The sequence below is a fragment of the Metopolophium dirhodum genome, unplaced genomic scaffold (assembly GCF_019925205.1).
Source record: "Metopolophium dirhodum isolate CAU unplaced genomic scaffold, ASM1992520v1 scaffold1, whole genome shotgun sequence".
In the NCBI taxonomy this organism is placed as follows: domain Eukaryota; kingdom Metazoa; phylum Arthropoda; class Insecta; order Hemiptera; family Aphididae; genus Metopolophium; species Metopolophium dirhodum.
This window is the reverse complement of record NW_026869896.1, coordinates 1491733-1509053: the sequence shown is the minus strand read 5'-3', so window position 1 is coordinate 1509053 and position 17321 is coordinate 1491733. Positions and strand designations below refer to the sequence as shown.

At 39.9% G+C, this 17321-nt stretch overlaps 3 protein-coding genes across 3 annotated transcripts; 1 reads left to right on the top strand and 2 right to left on the bottom strand.

Moving 5' to 3' along the window:
* Positions 1-624: 624 nt before the first annotated feature.
* On the bottom strand, positions 625-10664 carry LOC132953188 (uncharacterized). The gene is made up of 7 exons (XM_061025715.1): positions 10614-10664; positions 10346-10504; positions 10111-10212; positions 9877-10032; positions 9470-9602; positions 9043-9174; positions 625-938 (listed from the first exon to the last, which is right to left on the bottom strand). The coding sequence occupies exons 1-7, from the start codon at positions 10662-10664 to the stop codon at positions 625-627; spliced, it is 1047 nt and encodes a 348-aa protein (XP_060881698.1).
* A 1158-nt stretch (positions 10665-11822) lies between these two features.
* Positions 11823-13493, top strand: LOC132953268 (putative nuclease HARBI1). The gene is made up of 4 exons (XM_061025789.1): positions 11823-12056; positions 12480-12800; positions 12859-13003; positions 13093-13493. The coding sequence occupies exons 1-4, from the start codon at positions 11823-11825 to the stop codon at positions 13491-13493; spliced, it is 1101 nt and encodes a 366-aa protein (XP_060881772.1).
* A 1116-nt stretch (positions 13494-14609) lies between these two features.
* On the bottom strand, positions 14610-16067 carry LOC132953267 (uncharacterized). The gene is made up of 6 exons (XM_061025788.1): positions 16048-16067; positions 15731-15965; positions 15264-15449; positions 15084-15177; positions 14776-15006; positions 14610-14707 (listed from the first exon to the last, which is right to left on the bottom strand). The coding sequence occupies exons 1-6, from the start codon at positions 16065-16067 to the stop codon at positions 14610-14612; spliced, it is 864 nt and encodes a 287-aa protein (XP_060881771.1).
* Positions 16068-17321: the final 1254 nt, after the last annotated feature.

The following is a 17321-nucleotide window of genomic DNA, read 5'->3' as shown; positions in this document are numbered from 1 at the left end:
TGTGATTTTTAATAAATGATTTAATCTATGCCACAAGAGACTCATTATTATATGTTCCTTCCAAGGGCGACCATCAATCAGAACCTAGAGGGGTGACAATATCATAAATAAATAACTAAGAACTAACAAAATTAATTGATTAATTAAACAACAGAAAATAATAGACATAAAACATAAATAAATCATAAATAGTTTATTATTAGCTCATCTAGCTTTAATTAATTAAATAAATAATTAATAACAAATACTGATAATTTTATTATAACAAAAACATGATTCCTTTTCGAGTATGAATATAGTATATAATATAAATATAGTGTTATAAACATATTCCTTTAGGTTTAAATAATAACAATGCTATATATTTAATAATAAAAAAAACATAATTCCTTTTTGAGTATGAATAAAATGTAGTAGTATTCTAGAGTATTATAAACATAATTTATTTAGGTTTAAATAATAACAATGCTATATATTTAATAATAAAAAAAACATAATTCCTTTTTGAGTATGAATAAAATTTAGTAGTATTCTAGAGTATTATAAACATATTTTATTTAGGTTTAAATAATAACAACAGACTCACTAAAAACTAACTTGTTGATAGCTTTTGTTTTTGCAAATTTAAAATGTCCTCTTGTAATATTCTAGTTGCCTTATTTTTGAATTAAATTCTATTTTTTTGAAAGTAAGTTCAGTGTTCTTTGCTTTTTTATTTTTTATATCTTGGATATCTAGTGAAAATTTTTGTTGAGCACATACTTTATTAATTTTTTTTTTGGCAAATTCTTGTAGACCATCACAGACAGATTTTTGTAATGAACCTTTTTTAACCGCAGTATCTTTGGTTGTTTTTATTTGATTTAACTCATTTATAGCTGTTGACTGGTAACTGTTATTTGGTAATGTTGATGTTTCAGTTTCTATATTAAACATAGCTTAAACAAATTATAGGCAAGTTAATACATTTATAAATATATAAGATCTTCACATATAGTCTGTACCAAATAAGAGCGCACCGCGCTGGCGCATACAAATGAATCGCGGAGCGACGTCCGGACCCCCCTGGACGGGTCTATTAGCTATGGTCGACGCCGCCGTACATACAGGAAATTAACGCGGTCCCGCGTAATAGCTGTTTGAATTCAAATAGCCTTTTACGCGGAAAGCCGCGCTACGCTTCTCAAACAAACCGACAATCGACGACCGACGACGCCGGCGCGCGACACCCGCGCTGTGAACCGTCAGCCGGCCGTTTGGGTGAACCGGATTGTAAAGTTACTAGTTTATGATCGACGACCCGCACGAGACGGACACACATACGTGCCAATCGTCTTTCTTTCTTTTTTTTTCCTTTTGATTTTTTTTTGTTCAGTGACCGACAGGGCAAATAACCCTGGCCACAATCGCGTTGTTTTTTTTTTGTGGTTCATCCGTGAAATAAAGTTGACCCTCACATTGCAAAATCTGTGTTTCTTTTTTTTTTGTCGTGTTAACCTTTTATCTCAGCATCACCTCACCCACGCGGCACCCAATAGGTACGCATCAACTGGCTCCCCGTACAGGAATCACCGGTAAGTGAAAACTTATTAACTTACCCCTTACTACCACCATCATATACCCTTCCCGTTGCGCGACTTGGAAAAAAGTCCCCGACGCGTTCCGACAAAAACGTGGTTAGCTGGCGAAAACGGAAAAACCGGCGTTACGTAATATATTACATAAGGACGTAACGACCAGCCACGCCGCCCGATTTACGGACGCACCGACTACACCGCGCGCGACGCTCCAAAGTCCACACACACACGACGTAGGTAGGTAGGAACGCAAGAGCGCGAGAGGGCCACACCACCACCGCCCAGCACCACCACCGATAACGTCAACACGCGATTACCTGGGACAGAAATACCACATAATCGGACTGCCGCCGCCGCCGCTCAAAGCGACAGCCGCCGTCTTCCTTAATCGCAGTAGTGGGCCGGATAACGCACACACGCGCATCCATGACAACACTCTGCGAAAACCGGTTACTGTGATCGCCCGGCAAGCGCAATAACAAAACAATAACAACCCACTGACCTACATTCCGTACGCAAATAAACACCGATAAACGGTCAACACAGCTGATCGAAGGAACGCGACGACCGTTCCACCGACAACAGCCACATTTTATATTTTCCCGTAAACAACACCGGAAAAACAACCGGACGTCATGCCGGGAAAATATATTAATGAGTTGACCGCCGCGGAGTTACGCTACGAATGCAGGCAGCGCGAGTTGTCGGATACGGGCGCGAAGGATGATCTCGAAATCTGGTTGATACAACACTTCACGGACCTGAACCTACAGGCCAACGAAGTCCGGTTTCCGCCTATGGAACCCGCCGGACATACCGGGAACAACCTGCCAACAGGTCAGATGTTGGACGCCGGACAAAGGGAAAACCAACCGGTAGAATCATCACCCGCCCAGCCACCGAACATCACCACCAATAACCCACCCACACCCACACACCAACAGGCTATGGACATGATTCAAGCGAGTCGGTCCATAATTAAGGAGGTACGGCAAGCGGCGGAAAACTCGGCGCGTGGGCACAGTCTGGAATCGCGACTGACCATGCTCGAAGACTGCATGGCCCGCTTTGGCGACGACCAACGTCGCATTGCAGAGACAATGCGACGCCTGGAAATGGGTATGGCACGCCAAGCACCGGAACACCAACCGGAAGGGACAGCATCGACCCGCCCCCAACACACAGTAACATCGGACCACACGGAATACGGTACGAGGTACTCCGCGGCGCGCGAACCGCCGTCCGCGGGTAACCAGCACGCCGACCGTTCGGTACGGTTCGATGACACGCCTAATTTATACCATGCCCCCTCCTCCACACACACCTATGCGTCACAACAATCGACGCTGATACCATACGACGACGTATGTGCAGCGAAACATTCGCTGCCGGAGTTCCTCGGAACAACGCCTGAGGACCCGGTACGATTCATACACAAGGCGGAATCGATATTGTACCAAACGTGTATAGATAGGTGGGCCTGGACTAATATTGTCACGCAGCAGCTGAAGGGTGCAGCCAGTACATGGTGGAACACCATCAGACTACTGGACCTCACCAGGGATGAGTTCCGCGCCGAATTTGTAGAAAAATTCGACAACGTGGAAATACAATCACGACTGCGGGCCGAGATAGTATCCGTCCGACAAACACAAACGCAATCGCTTACGGAGTTCGTGACACAAAAAAAAACAACTCGCGCGCCGCGTCAATACCGGGCTATCTGAAACACAGCTAGTCGGTACGATAGCCGGTCTAACGCGCAACGAATACCGCACGCATATCCGATTGCAGAGACCAGCGACTTTCGGAGACCTCCGCCGGGTCGCTGGAATCCTGGAATACACACCAGACGAAACGCCCACACAACAACAGCAGAAACCGGCGTACAAAACATATTCCCAAACCCGCCCGCCCCAACCGAAGCCACAACCGCGTACACGGGACGGTACTGCAGGTAAACCGCAACCGCCCAACCCGTGCAGGTACTGTGGAGGTCCTCACTGGAACAGTGACTGCCCCGGGAACACGCCGCGTTCGGGAAACGGGAAATGAGTCGACGGACAATTGTCCACGCCGCCGCCTCAAACACACACACACACACACACACATACAACCACGCCACCACACACAACACTCGGCAATACAGACGGGGATATAACTATCAAACGCGCATCGATAAACTCGGCGTCATCAGATATATCACCCATCAAAAACATTAAAATTCCGTTAAGTAGCAGGTCATCATCACCACACACAACGACCCCTACTACGGAATTAACACGTACTCATACGGTACACACCCATAGCACAGAGGTAACCGAAACGGATGCTCTGGTAATGGCGGTGCAAACTGCTCCCCATAGTACCGATAACGCGGTTAAGAACCAGTTACCCAGCTATACATCACAACCACCGTCGAATAACGCTAAACGTGTATGCCCCGACAAAATTCCGACCCCCGCGGTCGAACTCGAATTTAGGTCAGGCCCCGTAACAGCTCTACTCGACTCACAAGCACAAAAATCGTATGTAAGCCCGAACATAGCACATAAATATGGCACACCCCCACACGGACAACCAACTCAGGTACGAATGGCGGACGGACATACCACAATGACAAGTGGTACCTCCACATTCGTAGCCAGAATCGGAGACCTCACGGTCACCTTCAACGCAGCTATTCTGGAAAATTTGTACTGCGACATGCTCCTAGGTCACGACTTTCTCGTACAAAACGAAGTCACCTGGGACTACACAACGAGCACTATCCATTTAGGTTCGGATAGGAGAACAACAGCGTGCTGGAAAGGGCGGACACCCACCCCAACCCCAGCACTAGATGTCGACAAATTAACAATAAACGGTGACCACCACACACGCGCGAAACTCGCCAAAGTAGTACGCAACTATCCGGACGTATTCAACAGTAGGGTAGGACGCACCAGGTTAATTGAACACGACATCCTCCTCAAAAACCAAACACCCATAGCACTAAAAACCATATCCCTACCCACCGGTAAAACAGGCCACAATCGACACCATGATACGGGACATGGAAGAGCAGGGACTGGTAGAACAGAGCACATCCCCGTGGGCCGCACCCATCGTTCTAGCAAAAAAGAAAGACGGCTCACCCCGACTATGCATTGATTATAGGCGGCTCAATGATATCACTGAGTCCGACGCTTACCCAATGCCCGACCTCAATACGCTGATACGTCAGATGAGAGGCGCAAAAGTATTCAGCGTCCTGGACCTTAAGTCGGGTTACTGGCAGGTCCCACTTAACCAAAACGCGCGAAAATACACGGCATTCCGGACGCGTCGGGGCCTATACCAATTCCGAGTCCTCCCCTTCGGCCTCAAAAACAGCCCCATGACCTTCGTGCGATTAATGGACGAAGTCCTGAGGGGGTACCTGGACGAGTTCGTCCGCGTATATCTAGACGATATAGTGGTGTTTTCGAACACTGTGGACGAACACCAGTGCCACTTGGACAAAGTTCTAGAACGTCTACAGAGGCACGGGCTCACATGCAACCCCGAAAAGTGCAAATTCGGAGCCACCGAAATTTCATTTCTCGGACACCTAGTCACCTCCGAAGGAATAGACAAACAACCGGAGAAACTAGAGGGTTTATGATGATAAACTACCCCCCACCAACCAAACTGAGGGACCTACGGAAGTTCTTGGGCGTTTGCAACTGGTACAGCCAGTTTGTCGACAACTACGCGGACACCATAGCACCCCTAACGAATAGACTCAAACAGGGGACCAAATGGTCGTGGACCGAAACCGAACAGGCCGCATTTACCAAAATAAAACGCGCCCTGTACGATTCGCCAAAACTGTCGACGCCAGATTACGGAAAACCGTTTTGCCTACAAACCGATGCTAGCGAAATAGGAGCAGGTGCCGTCCTTTTCCAACGGGGTGACAGCCCGGACGAAAGGCGGATAATCGCCTACGCAAGCAAAAAGTTTAGTGATACGCAAACAAGGTACGCCGCGGTAGAACGCGAGTGCCTCGCGATAATCTGGGTAACCGACAAGTTTAGACCATACCTAGAGGCCCGCCGCTTTGACCTATTCACCGACAACTCGGCACTCACATGGCTCCACCGAGCCAAAAACACAAATTCCAAGTTAACCAGGTGGGCACTACAGCTGGCTAACCTGGACTACAAAACCACACATGTGCCCGGCGTACAGAACGAGGCGCCGGACATGCTATCCCGCAACCCAACCACCGGGCCACCGGTAGACGAGGAACACCTCGAGGAACGACTAGTAGGAGTACCCACCTCACCACTCACCACTGCTACTAGCTCACCGGCCGACAATCTGTTCGCCACGACGGACCCGGCTAACACCACTAGTGGTCCCAAAATCACACACGCTACGCTCGTGACATGGCAGGCCAATGACCCCAATACACGAGACACAGCGCGCAACATGACAACGGACAACCCAGCGCACAATACCGGAAGTACCACGGATAAAAAAAATAAATACATTTTTACCGACGGTCTTCTGCGGATAAATTTGGGCGAACACACACCCGTAGTCATCCCAAAGGACAAGACGCAGAACGTGATCTGGACATACCACGATCACGTACTCGCAAACCACCCGGGCTGGAAAGAAACGTACAGAGCGGTAAAACAACGGTTTTTTTGGAAAGGACAAAAAAACGACATCCGACTGTACGTCAAGTCGTGTCACATATGCGCGTGTACCAAACCACTGAACACGCGCGCAGATGACCCCGCGACCACCAGAATACCCCGACACCCCTGGGAGGTGGTTAGCATAGACCTCATGGGCCCCTACCCGCGTACGAGTAGGGGAAAACAATACATACTGGTCGCCACGGATCTGTTTAGTAGATGGACCGAGGCATACCCCCTCGGAACAGCCACTACAAAAACAATAACCGAAACGCTTGAACGAGAATTCTTTTCACGTTTCGGATACCCCCGTGTGTGCTTAAGCGATAACGGCCCACAGTTCGTAGCAAACGATATGCGTAAAGCGATCGAGCAGTGGGGGGCCGAGGGCTGGACAACTCCGGTATATCACCCGAGGGCCAACCCAGTCGAACGCCGTAACCAGGAATTAAAAAAAGGTCTACGCGCGCTACTCATCGACGGCAACCACAATACCTGGGACACCAAGCTAGCCCCCATTCTTTTTTCGATCAGGAACAGGCGTAACGACCGGACAGGATATCCACCATCGGTACTCGTCCTCGGGAGAGAGGGCAAAAGGCCGGGGGACTGGATACTGTCGCGGACAGCGGACAACCCGATCGAACAAATAAACATGGCTAGGGTGAGTCGCGAAAACAATGTACTGACCGAACCACCGGTAACAGGTGGGCCGACGGACACAAAGTACAAAACAGGTGACACGGTGTACTACAAGGCACACCACCTGTCAAACGCGCACAAAAAATTTCACGCCGGCTTCGCACCGAAATGGTGGGGACCGGTAAAGTTACACAAACGCGAAGGCAAAGGTGTGTTCACCACAGACCAACAGCCAGCACGCAAAATTCACGTGTCCTGCCTAAAACGCGCGAACACCGCAGCGCCCAAAACACCCCCCACCCAACCCCCATCCCAACCATAAATCCACAATAGCATTTGGTGTACTTAATTTCAGTCGGAATAGCACCAATGGAGCGTAAACCATCGACGGCATCCAGCACCCTCCAACAAGCGGCGGAACTGCTGGAACGCAGCCAGCAGCTGCTGAGGTCAGCCAGCTTGGAGGAGGGCACGAACACCACCACGGCGGCACGGGTCCGCCAGATGACCACAGCGCAGTTACAGCGGGACCCGGTACTGTGGGCCGCCTACACGCGTGGGTGGGAAGACCGGACCGTCGTCTTCCAAAGGGCGACGAGCGGCGAACCCGCAACGGCAATGCGGCTCAATAGGTCGCGCAGCTCCAGACGGGTGACTCGACCGACGGCCACGGCACGACCGGCGACCCGAACTCGACCGGCGCCACCAACGACAACAAGTCGGGCACCGGCGAGACTGCCACCCCACCCACTGATGGAGAGACCGGTACCGGCGCCAAGGACGTCGACCATCCCGCCTCTAGGAATGCCCGTCAATCCGCTGCCAATAAGGGACACCACCACCGACACAACACCACCGGCCTCACTCAACGCCCGCCAGCGCCGGAACAAACAGCGGATGCGGGAATACAAGGCGAAGCAGACGTCCCAGCAACACCGCCTGGAAAAACCGGCGCCAACACCAGCCCCCGTCCCGCCACAGCCAGAGCCTGCGACACCAGACCTCACCATGGTCACGGTACCGGAAGTGACTAACACTTCCGGAGCAACCGGAACCGCGGAAAACCTAACAGCCGCGAACCCTCAAACCGCGGATATGGAAATATCCCCGGAAGAGGAGGCGGACCTGTTAGGTGAGACGGACGCAGGCATGGCTGGAACTGAAGACATGGAGGTCAGCCTCATGTACTTCAGTCCCCCCACGTCCCCCCAACATGCCTAGACACCACCAGGGCCACGCCCGCTGAACATAGCTGGAAAAGCGTACCCACGGACAGGTGTCTACCACAACCACCCTCCACACAACCCTTTGACGACACCGGCAACGGCCGGAACACCACCGCCGTTGGCGGTTTGGGGGGGGAGTATGACGCGGTCCCGCGTAATAGCTGTTTGAATTCAAATAGCCTTTTACGCGGAAAGCCGCGCTACGCTTCTCAAACAAACCGCCAATCGACGACCGACGACGCCGGCGCGCGACACCCGCGCTGTGAACCGTCAGCCGGCCGTTGGGTGAACCGGATTGTAAAGTTACTAGTTTATGATCGACGACCCGCACGAGACGGACACACAGACGTGCCAATCGTCTTTCTTTCTTTTTTTTTCCTTTTGATTTTTTTTTGTTCAGTGACCGACAGGGCAAATAACCCTGGCCACAATCGCGTTGTTTTTTTTTTGTGGTTCATCCGTGAAATAAAGTTGACCCTCACATTGCAAAATCTGTGTTTCTTTTTTTTTTGTCGTGTTAACCTTTTATCTCAGCATCACCTCACCCACGCGGCACCCAATAGGTACGCATCAAAATTGTAGTAACAATGCGCTATCACGTATTACATTGCGCCACCGCGTATTACATAGTAAAATAATAGACCTTTTTTTTGTTTTTTTTTTTAAACAACAAGAAAAATTCAATAAACAGCGAATGCGCACAAAAAACAAAAATACGTGTTACCGCTAAAGACCGTTAAAATGGTGTGACAATATAACACACTCTGTATAAGCGGTTGACCCTGGTGGCGCTGGAAAGCACGACGGTAGCGCTCTCTGACATGCGCGTGATATGACCGGTTTTTGTGCGCCGCCCGGTGCGCTCTTATTTGGTATAGACTATAGGTAAATCCCAGTAGTAAAACATAAATTAAATAAATTTACCCCAATTGAATTCACGAGAAGGAGGAAGTGAGTTATCTGCTGTGATATCGATTTCTTCAACTCCATCCACAAATTCAACAATTTCCACATCATCTTGTACATTCTGAATACATCTATCAGCGTTCATTGGATCTTAAATGTAAAAAAACTCATATCAATTATTAAACCATTTTGGAATTAATACAATAGTAATATAGTATGTATTCATAGTTTTTGATTCTGTTTCTGAATTACTACAATCCTTTAATTTTAGAATTTCTGTAAATGATAAAATTACTTTAATACAGCAATATAAATAAATATAACATATTATCATTTATTTACTATTCACTAATATTGGCTTATAGGTCTTTGCTCAGAATCAGAGTCTAACCCACTTAATTTTTATTTGCATTATATAATTTAAATATTAGTTACTCAGACCTACCAGCATAGCCATAATCATCATCATGTGCATTGAATAATGGAGTAATTCGGTCTTCAATTACTGCAATTACTTGCTCGCTTAAGTGGTTCATACTTTTTTTGTACTGTCCTCCGCCAGTTTTAAATCTTTCAATCTGTAATCCAAATATAAACATAGTTGTAATACACTTTACGTCTAGGTCAGTAATTCATGCTGCATAGTCTGCCTAACAGTAATTTGGGTTGACAGAAATATTAAATTTGTAATTAATGGCGCGTATTTGAAAATCGAAACTTTCACTGAGTGTCAAAAGCCAATTGTTATTTTATGAATACTCTGCAGTCTGGTTTACATATTACATATCAGTGTATCACCAATTGTTATTTTGAGGGAGATAGGATAATTAATAAAGTAATATTGGGTCTTACTTTATCATTTTTATTTTCACTTTTGGCCGTTTTACTTAAATGTTCAAATAAATATTTGATTTCATCTAATGTTCTTGTACCTGATGTTTGGTGAAAATTAAAAGTTTCAACAATATTTGACCATGCTTCATCCTTTTCAAATTGATGCCCACTTAGCTATGTTAATAAACAAACAATTTTATCAAATATATGAGCTTCCTTTTTTTTATCTAGTGTCTATATAATTTACAAGACTACAGACAACTTACAATAGATGAAACAATGAGTTTTGACCAAGTCCAGAACCATGGACTGTTCTTCATCCGTGAATTGTTTTGTAAGTTTATACATTAACACCTATTTTAAAAACAATGTTTTCTTATATTTTTAATTTAATTAAAACAGTAAATTATATTATAGTTTTATCATAACTATGTATACATAACTATGTCAGGCTACCTGACAACCACAAGGCTTACTTTTAACTTACTTTATCATCACTCATTGATTTTTTTGCTTGCCTTTTGGCCATGTCATACGCGGTTTTTAATTGCTTACATGTTCTAATCCCAGATGTTTGTTGGCTATTGTAATCTGAGACAATAATTTCCCAAGTTTTGTTTTTATGTTTTACGTTAAAAGCATCAGTCTAAAACAAATTTGAATAGGTGTAAAACAAATTAATACATCAATATTATAAGTAGGTGCCTACATTAATATCATTGTCTTGTTTATTTAACTAAATTTGTCATACATACCTTTATGTTTTCAATTATGTGTTTGTAGGGTTCGATTAGTTCAACTAGCATTTTTTTTTCTTCATTAGTAAAATTTTTTGTTCGCGAATTCTTTTTTACTTCATTTTCAACATATGGATATGGCATTTTAAACTAAATTATTGTAGGCAATCAGGGGCTAATGGTCTATGAATTATGAAACAATAACAAATATTCGAAATTCAAATATGTTAATGAAATAAATAATAATTTTTATTAATTTTATTACTTTTATGAATTATGATAAGGATTTTTTTATTTGGTGTTGTTATCAAAAATAATGGTTTAATAATAGTATTAATAATAGTGGTAACCACGGTTATCAATAATTTAATATTTCCTTATGCAACACTAGCTACAGTTTACACAATCATTAAAACCTTACAGGTCCGGTAAATTACAGAGCCGGTAACAAATGTACAGACTGCTATTTATGCAACCGGGCCTAAGACGTGCAAGTACTCAGCATATTCTTTACATCGAGCATTCAATGTCACAAGTTGTCTTAATACTTGATTTTGAAACTCTAGATTTTGGCAATATAATAATATTAGTTAATTTATATTGTAGTTTATATTTTATTATATAATTTATTCATATATTATAAGGAATAAAGAAGAGACCGAATATTACCCTTCAAATTTTCATTTGGATTTACTTTTTGCATAGAAATTATTGAAGTGTTTATTTCTTCTAGAGTTTCTTCTATAAAAAATATTCATTATAAAATATAGGAGAAAAATCATAAATAATTTATTATATTAAAGAACAATTAAATGCACACCATACATTATTAGTGCACATACAATTATTAATTTTTAATGATCATAAGTTATGATGTTATACTATAGTCCGTCCATTCTAAGAACGCTACTGCAGATCGATTCTGTAACTCGATAAGACCTGTTATCGACAACTTTCGGTTCGTTAAGCTAACGAAACGATTACTATAGAAAAGTTATCAATATAGTGATTCTGTAACAGTTTTGTAACGAATTTTATCGTTAAAGTATCGAAATGATAGCGAAAATATTCGATATCGTATCGGGTGATTAGGAATGGCCGTTAGCATTATCGAATCGTTATCATATATTTAATTTTGTTTAAACATGATATTAATTATTTAATAAAAATTTTTTAACTTGTGTCTCGTAGTTTTTTACTGTAAGCTAATAGGTAATAGTAATTAATATGGCTTTATTTTATCTTGGTTGGGATTTGTTGGCATTGGAGGAAAGGGTACATATATTGGAAAGGCGTATAGAGAGAAGAATTTTAAGGGACTCGCAAAATCCTTATGATCTTCCAAGAAATGAGTTTTTGAATATGTTTCGAGTTAGTCCAGAATTAGCTATGGACTTAACTAATGAAATTCGTGACCAACTTCAACGAGAACGCAGTACAGGACTTCCAGAGGAAATTCAAGTAACTATATTTTTGGATAAATATAAACTTCTTACATTGTAATGCAGTATAATATAATACTTTTTCGATTCAATTATAATGTGTACAAAATATATTTAAGTGCAGTGGCGTATTTTCTACTTATGTTTAAAGGGGTGAAAAGATTATTAAATGATCCATATGTAGGTACATAATACAATTATAAAATAAAATAAAGTTTTCTTTTTTACTATAACTAATTCATCAATCACTTCATTGATTTCAAATATTAACTCTCGGTGATTGAGGCAAGGCCTTAAAGTTTTCTTCTATAACAATTTTGAAACAATTGTCTTATGCCAAAAAAATCTTTAGGGGGTGTGGAAACCCCTAGCACCACCACTGTTTAAGTGTTACTACAATAGGTATATTTAAAATGTTTAAAAATTGTTTTGTTTCATTTAGGTATTAGTAGTTATAAATTTCTACGCAAAAGGTGGTTATCAGCGAGCAACGGGAGATAATTTTGTGGTGAATGTGAGTCAGCCCTCAGTCAGCAGGTGCATTCACAGTGTAACAGATGCTATAAACAATACACTTTTGAGGAGATGTGTACGTTTTCCCATGACTGCAGTTGAAAGACAAAATGCTCGTCAAAAATTTGTAAATGCCTTTGAAGGTGCTATTGGTGCTATTGACTGCACGCATATTAATATTATTACCCCAAATGAACATGAGGAAGCATACATGAATCATCATGGTAACCATTCCCTGAATGTCCAAGCGGTTTGTTTAAAATATTATTAATTGTGTAAATCAAACAGCTAATTTATTTTAAATTTAGATTGTTGATCCTGGTTTGAAAATATTAAATATTAATGCCAGATTCCCTGGGGCAAGGAATGATTCATACATATGGAGTACTTCTCCAATTCGCAGGGCAATGGAATACCATTATAATCTTGGGGAAAGACAGACATGGTTGATTGGTAATAAAACTAAAATAATATGAATTGTACTTGGTATTATTAAATTATATTACATTTTAAATTATGTTATGGTTGATTTAATTTTGAAGGAGATGCTGGTTATGCTCTAGAGCCTTGGCTTTTAACTCCTGAAGGAACAAGACAATATATGTATACTAGAAAGCATTGCAAAGCAAGAAACGTTGTTGAGAGATTTTTTGGTGTTTTTAAGAGCATGTGGAGATGCTTGTCATACCAACGTGTGCTGATGTATACACCTGAAATGGCAGGAAAAATAGTAAATGCATGTGCTGTTATATACAACATGCGAATTCAGTATCGTCTACCTATTCAACAAATTGAAGGCTATATTGAACAAGAACAGCAATATGAAAATATTGAAAGACATAATGAAATAATTGAAAGAAGAGGACCGAGAATAGTTGCGATGAGAATTCAAACACAATTGATGGCAAGCTGGTTTCCAGATTATATCGATGGAGACCAATAAATTGTACTTAATTAAAAAAAGAATTTTAAAACTATATTCATAAATATACTTATAGGTGTTCAATAAATAATTAATAAAAGTTATTTGAAACCACTATAAAAATTATTTATTTGGTAAATATATACATATACAATCAGTCTATTCCCTTGACTTAGTACTTATGACATAACTTTTTTTAGATTTTACACATTAAACAAATTAACTATTAACATTTTTACATAAATAATATTTATCACTCTAATAAGTAAACTGATAAACAAAAAACTATCCTAAGTAACATTCAATAGTAATAGTTGACTTTAAACATATTAATTAATAAACAAAAAACTTGAACAAAACAACTTTTGCAATTGAAAAAAAAAAAGAAATTGATACTTAAAACTTTTATATAAATAAGTACTTTTTATAGATTTTACACATTAAACAAATTAACTATTAACATTTTTATATAAATAATATTTATCACTCTAATAAGTAAACTGATAAACAAAAAACTATCCTAAGTAACATTCAATAGTAATAGTTGACTTTAAACATATTAATTAATAAACAAAAAACTTGAACAAAACTACTTTTGCAATTGAAAAAAAAAAGAAATTGATACTTAAAACTTTTATATAAATAATTATAATAAGTCTAGTGACATAAAAAAAAAAATTACTAACATATTTTCATGAGTTGAAATTCAATTCTTGTTATTTATTGATTTATTTTTTACTTATTATTTCAATCAATTGCTTCATTATAATAATCAAATTTTCATCATTTGTTATTCTCCTTTCGTCATTGTCTGCCATTCGTGCCATTGCACTCGCAAGTTGGGTTATGGATTGTGATAGGTTCTGTAAAGTTTACAAATACTCCTAAGTATTAAATAATATTTTATACCTATGTTCTACTAAAATAATATTAAAATATTTATTATCTAGTACTTGAAAATTAATTTGTGTTTTTATGTAAAATGAGGGACAAGGGTGTAGTTAAGAAATTAAAATTAATGCAAATAAATGCATACTGTACAAATATTAGTGTCTAGTATCGATGCACATTTTATTAAAAACAAATTAATACCAGAGCAAAAGAAAACTTAATTTTTTGAGCCACTTTTATACATATTTATTTATTATATACTTCTGTATTTTGTGCATTGGTTTCAGCCAACTTTGTAAACGTATCTCTTGCATCACTTAATTGTGTTCTCAAATTTTTGCGAACTAAATCAAAATTATTATAGTAATAATTGCAGTATAAAATTAAAATAAAAAAAAACAATTACTACTACCTATGTTATTTTCATTTTGAGACAATTTTCTTTTGGGTGTTTTGAATACTGGCGATAATTTTCTTTTTAAATTAGATGAGGAAGGTATACTGAAGTTAGGAGTCAGAAGTGTACTACTTATAGGTGCAATGAATGGTGTTTCTTCGACATTAATATTTTCATCAAAATCAATGCATTCCTGCTCAACATTGATTAGGTTTTCCTCACTAAGCAAGAAGTTATCATCATGACCTACATTAAATGATACATATCTTAGAAATTAATTGTCCTTAAAGAATATTGTTTTCTAAGAACGAGTAAATAATTACTGTCGTGATCAATATCCGGTCTCATGGTTAACCTAATAGGTACTGCATCTAAAATGGTAATATCTCCTACAGCCATCAGTTCTACATCTTCAGACTAAATAATATAGTAAATGTGCATAATATAGTATTTTGTGTTACATTAAAATTTTTTAATTTCATAAATTAAATATATTTTAATACTTGTTCTTCAGGCCAAGAATCTGGACATAATGTCCCTTCTACATAGTCATAGCCCATAACACTTAAAACTTTTTTATCTGAGTCAGTCAACTCTTGGATATTAATTTTTTTATTTCCTGTCTGCCTTCTAGCATTCCGCAGGGCTGATGCTTGTTTGGAGACTTTTGTTTTTAGGTCTCTCCATGACTACAAGAAAAAATACACATGTAGGTACTCATAAAGGGTAATCATTTCCAAAAACATATTATATTATAAATATTAAGAAGGATGGTTAAAAGCTACACTATTATTTAATGAGGGGCAGCTTTTCACTTAAAGATTTTTTTGAAACATGAAGCGTATGTTATGTTTTTGTTTTTGTATATCATACAAAATCATTATTTTTGTTTATAGTTTTTCTTTATTTTATTTCTTGTAAAACTGTTTTAAATTGAAAAAAAGTTGTTTTTGTTTTATTCAATACTAACCTCTTTCCACGATTTTACATCCTTTTCTTTAATGCCCGGGTTTCTGAAATTATTTAGTTGTTTCACTAACTCTTCCCATGAACCATTTAATTTATCTTTACCATTTATGCAATTAAATTTGCCACTAGCTACATGTGGATGTTGCACCATATAGTCAATTAAAAACAAAGATTGCTTGTCATTTCTACGTCCTTGTCGTGACTTTATTATGAACTTGTCTTGATTCTGGTTACTGCTACAACATACATAAATAAATAATTTTAAACAATTAAATAAATACATAAATTAAATTAATAAATAATAATTACAATAGTTACCTGCTTTGGGAATTTTCCATTTTAAATACGTATATGAGATAGTTAAGTCAAAATACTGTGGAAAATGTAAGTTATAACTTATACTTATAAGTTTATAACTGCTATAAAGAATGTCGGAATGTGTAATTGTGTAATAAAAATTCAAATTACAATAATTATGATAACACTTTAATGATAATAATTAATATAATTTCAAAATGATAATGACGGGCTGCTTTCATTGGCTAGATTATATAATCTCCCATTGCTTCAACGGTGGCTGACAAATTCATATCGAATATTCGATAACCAATTATGTAACGATGTTTTATCGATAGAGTGTTTTATAGAATCGCAACTCTGATATCGGTTTTCGATACATAATGGAATACTGGATAACGAATATTTATCGTTATAATTCGATACTATATTATCGAGTTACAGAATCGATCTGCTGGGCGGCGACCAAAATTCGTCCGATCTCGCGCATTTCCACCACTAAACATTCCCGAACGCTGGCCGCCGTCAACTCTGGCCGCCGCCACCATCGCCGCCGCCGACCTTGACACTGTGACAGTGTTTGTATACAGCGCGTACTATAGTGTTTGCATAATTTTACGTGTTTGTGTACATACACAACATTTTCGTTTTTGCGTGAACACAACTTTTACAGTTTTTTCGTGTTTAAGCACTTAATTGTTTTTTAATACAGTACAACATGGATGTCGTAGATGTTTCTCCTGCCAAAAAAAACCCAAGAGGAAAAGTAAGTGTAGTAAACCCAAAAGCCATTATATTATTTTAAATAAAATAAGTAAAATAATAAATTATACATAGTATAATTTATGAGTAGAAACGTAGGTATTTAATATAATCCTAAATAACAGGAAACATAGAGCAAAGGTGAAAACAACAAGTTGTTTTACCTAGTCACAAAATAGTGCAATTCAACAATATGACGCGGTCCCGCGTAATAGCTGTTTGAATTCAAATAGCCTTTTACGCGGAAAGCCGCGCAACGCTTCTCAAACAAACCGCCAATCGACGATGGACGACGCCGGCGCGCGACACCCGCGCTGTGAACCGTCGGCCGGCCGTTGAGGGAACCGGATTGTAATGTCACTAGTTTTTACCGACGACCCGCACGAGACGGAACTTCTCTTGACCCGTCCCCGCAACCATCGTCTTTTGTTCTCTTTTTGTTTTTTTTTTTTTTATGGTTGTTTTTTTTTGTTTTGGTCCGCGTTAATAAAAAAATCAACTTTCACCCTCAAAAGCTGTTTTGTGTCTATAAT

What these genes read in the sequence shown, in the direction of transcription:
- LOC132953188 (XM_061025715.1), bottom strand. Translation starts at nt 10,664, where the DNA reads ATGCTAGTTGAACTAATCGAACCCTACAAACACATAATTGAAAACATA. An exon ending in AATCAATGAGTGATGATAAA is followed by an intron (nt 10,213 to 10,345) that starts GTAAGTTAAAAG and finishes TTTTTAAAATAG; the next exon opens with GTGTTAATGTATAAACTTAC. An exon ending in TTCTCGTGAATTCAATTGGG is followed by an intron (nt 939 to 9,042) that starts GTAAATTTATTT and finishes AATTTGTTTAAG; the next exon opens with CTATGTTTAATATAGAAACT.
- LOC132953268 (XM_061025789.1), top strand. Translation starts at nt 11,823, where the DNA reads ATGGCTTTATTTTATCTTGGTTGGGATTTGTTGGCATTGGAGGAAAGG. An exon ending in ATTCCCTGAATGTCCAAGCG is followed by an intron (nt 12,801 to 12,858) that starts GTTTGTTTAAAA and finishes TTTTAAATTTAG; the next exon opens with ATTGTTGATCCTGGTTTGAA. An exon ending in AAGACAGACATGGTTGATTG is followed by an intron (nt 13,004 to 13,092) that starts GTAATAAAACTA and finishes TTAATTTTGAAG; the next exon opens with GAGATGCTGGTTATGCTCTA.
- LOC132953267 (XM_061025788.1), bottom strand. Translation starts at nt 16,067, where the DNA reads ATGGAAAATTCCCAAAGCAG. An exon ending in ATTCTTGGCCTGAAGAACAA is followed by an intron (nt 15,178 to 15,263) that starts GTATTAAAATAT and finishes TATATTATTTAG; the next exon opens with TCTGAAGATGTAGAACTGAT. An exon ending in TCAAAATGAAAATAACATAG is followed by an intron (nt 14,708 to 14,775) that starts GTAGTAGTAATT and finishes ATTTTGATTTAG; the next exon opens with TTCGCAAAAATTTGAGAACA.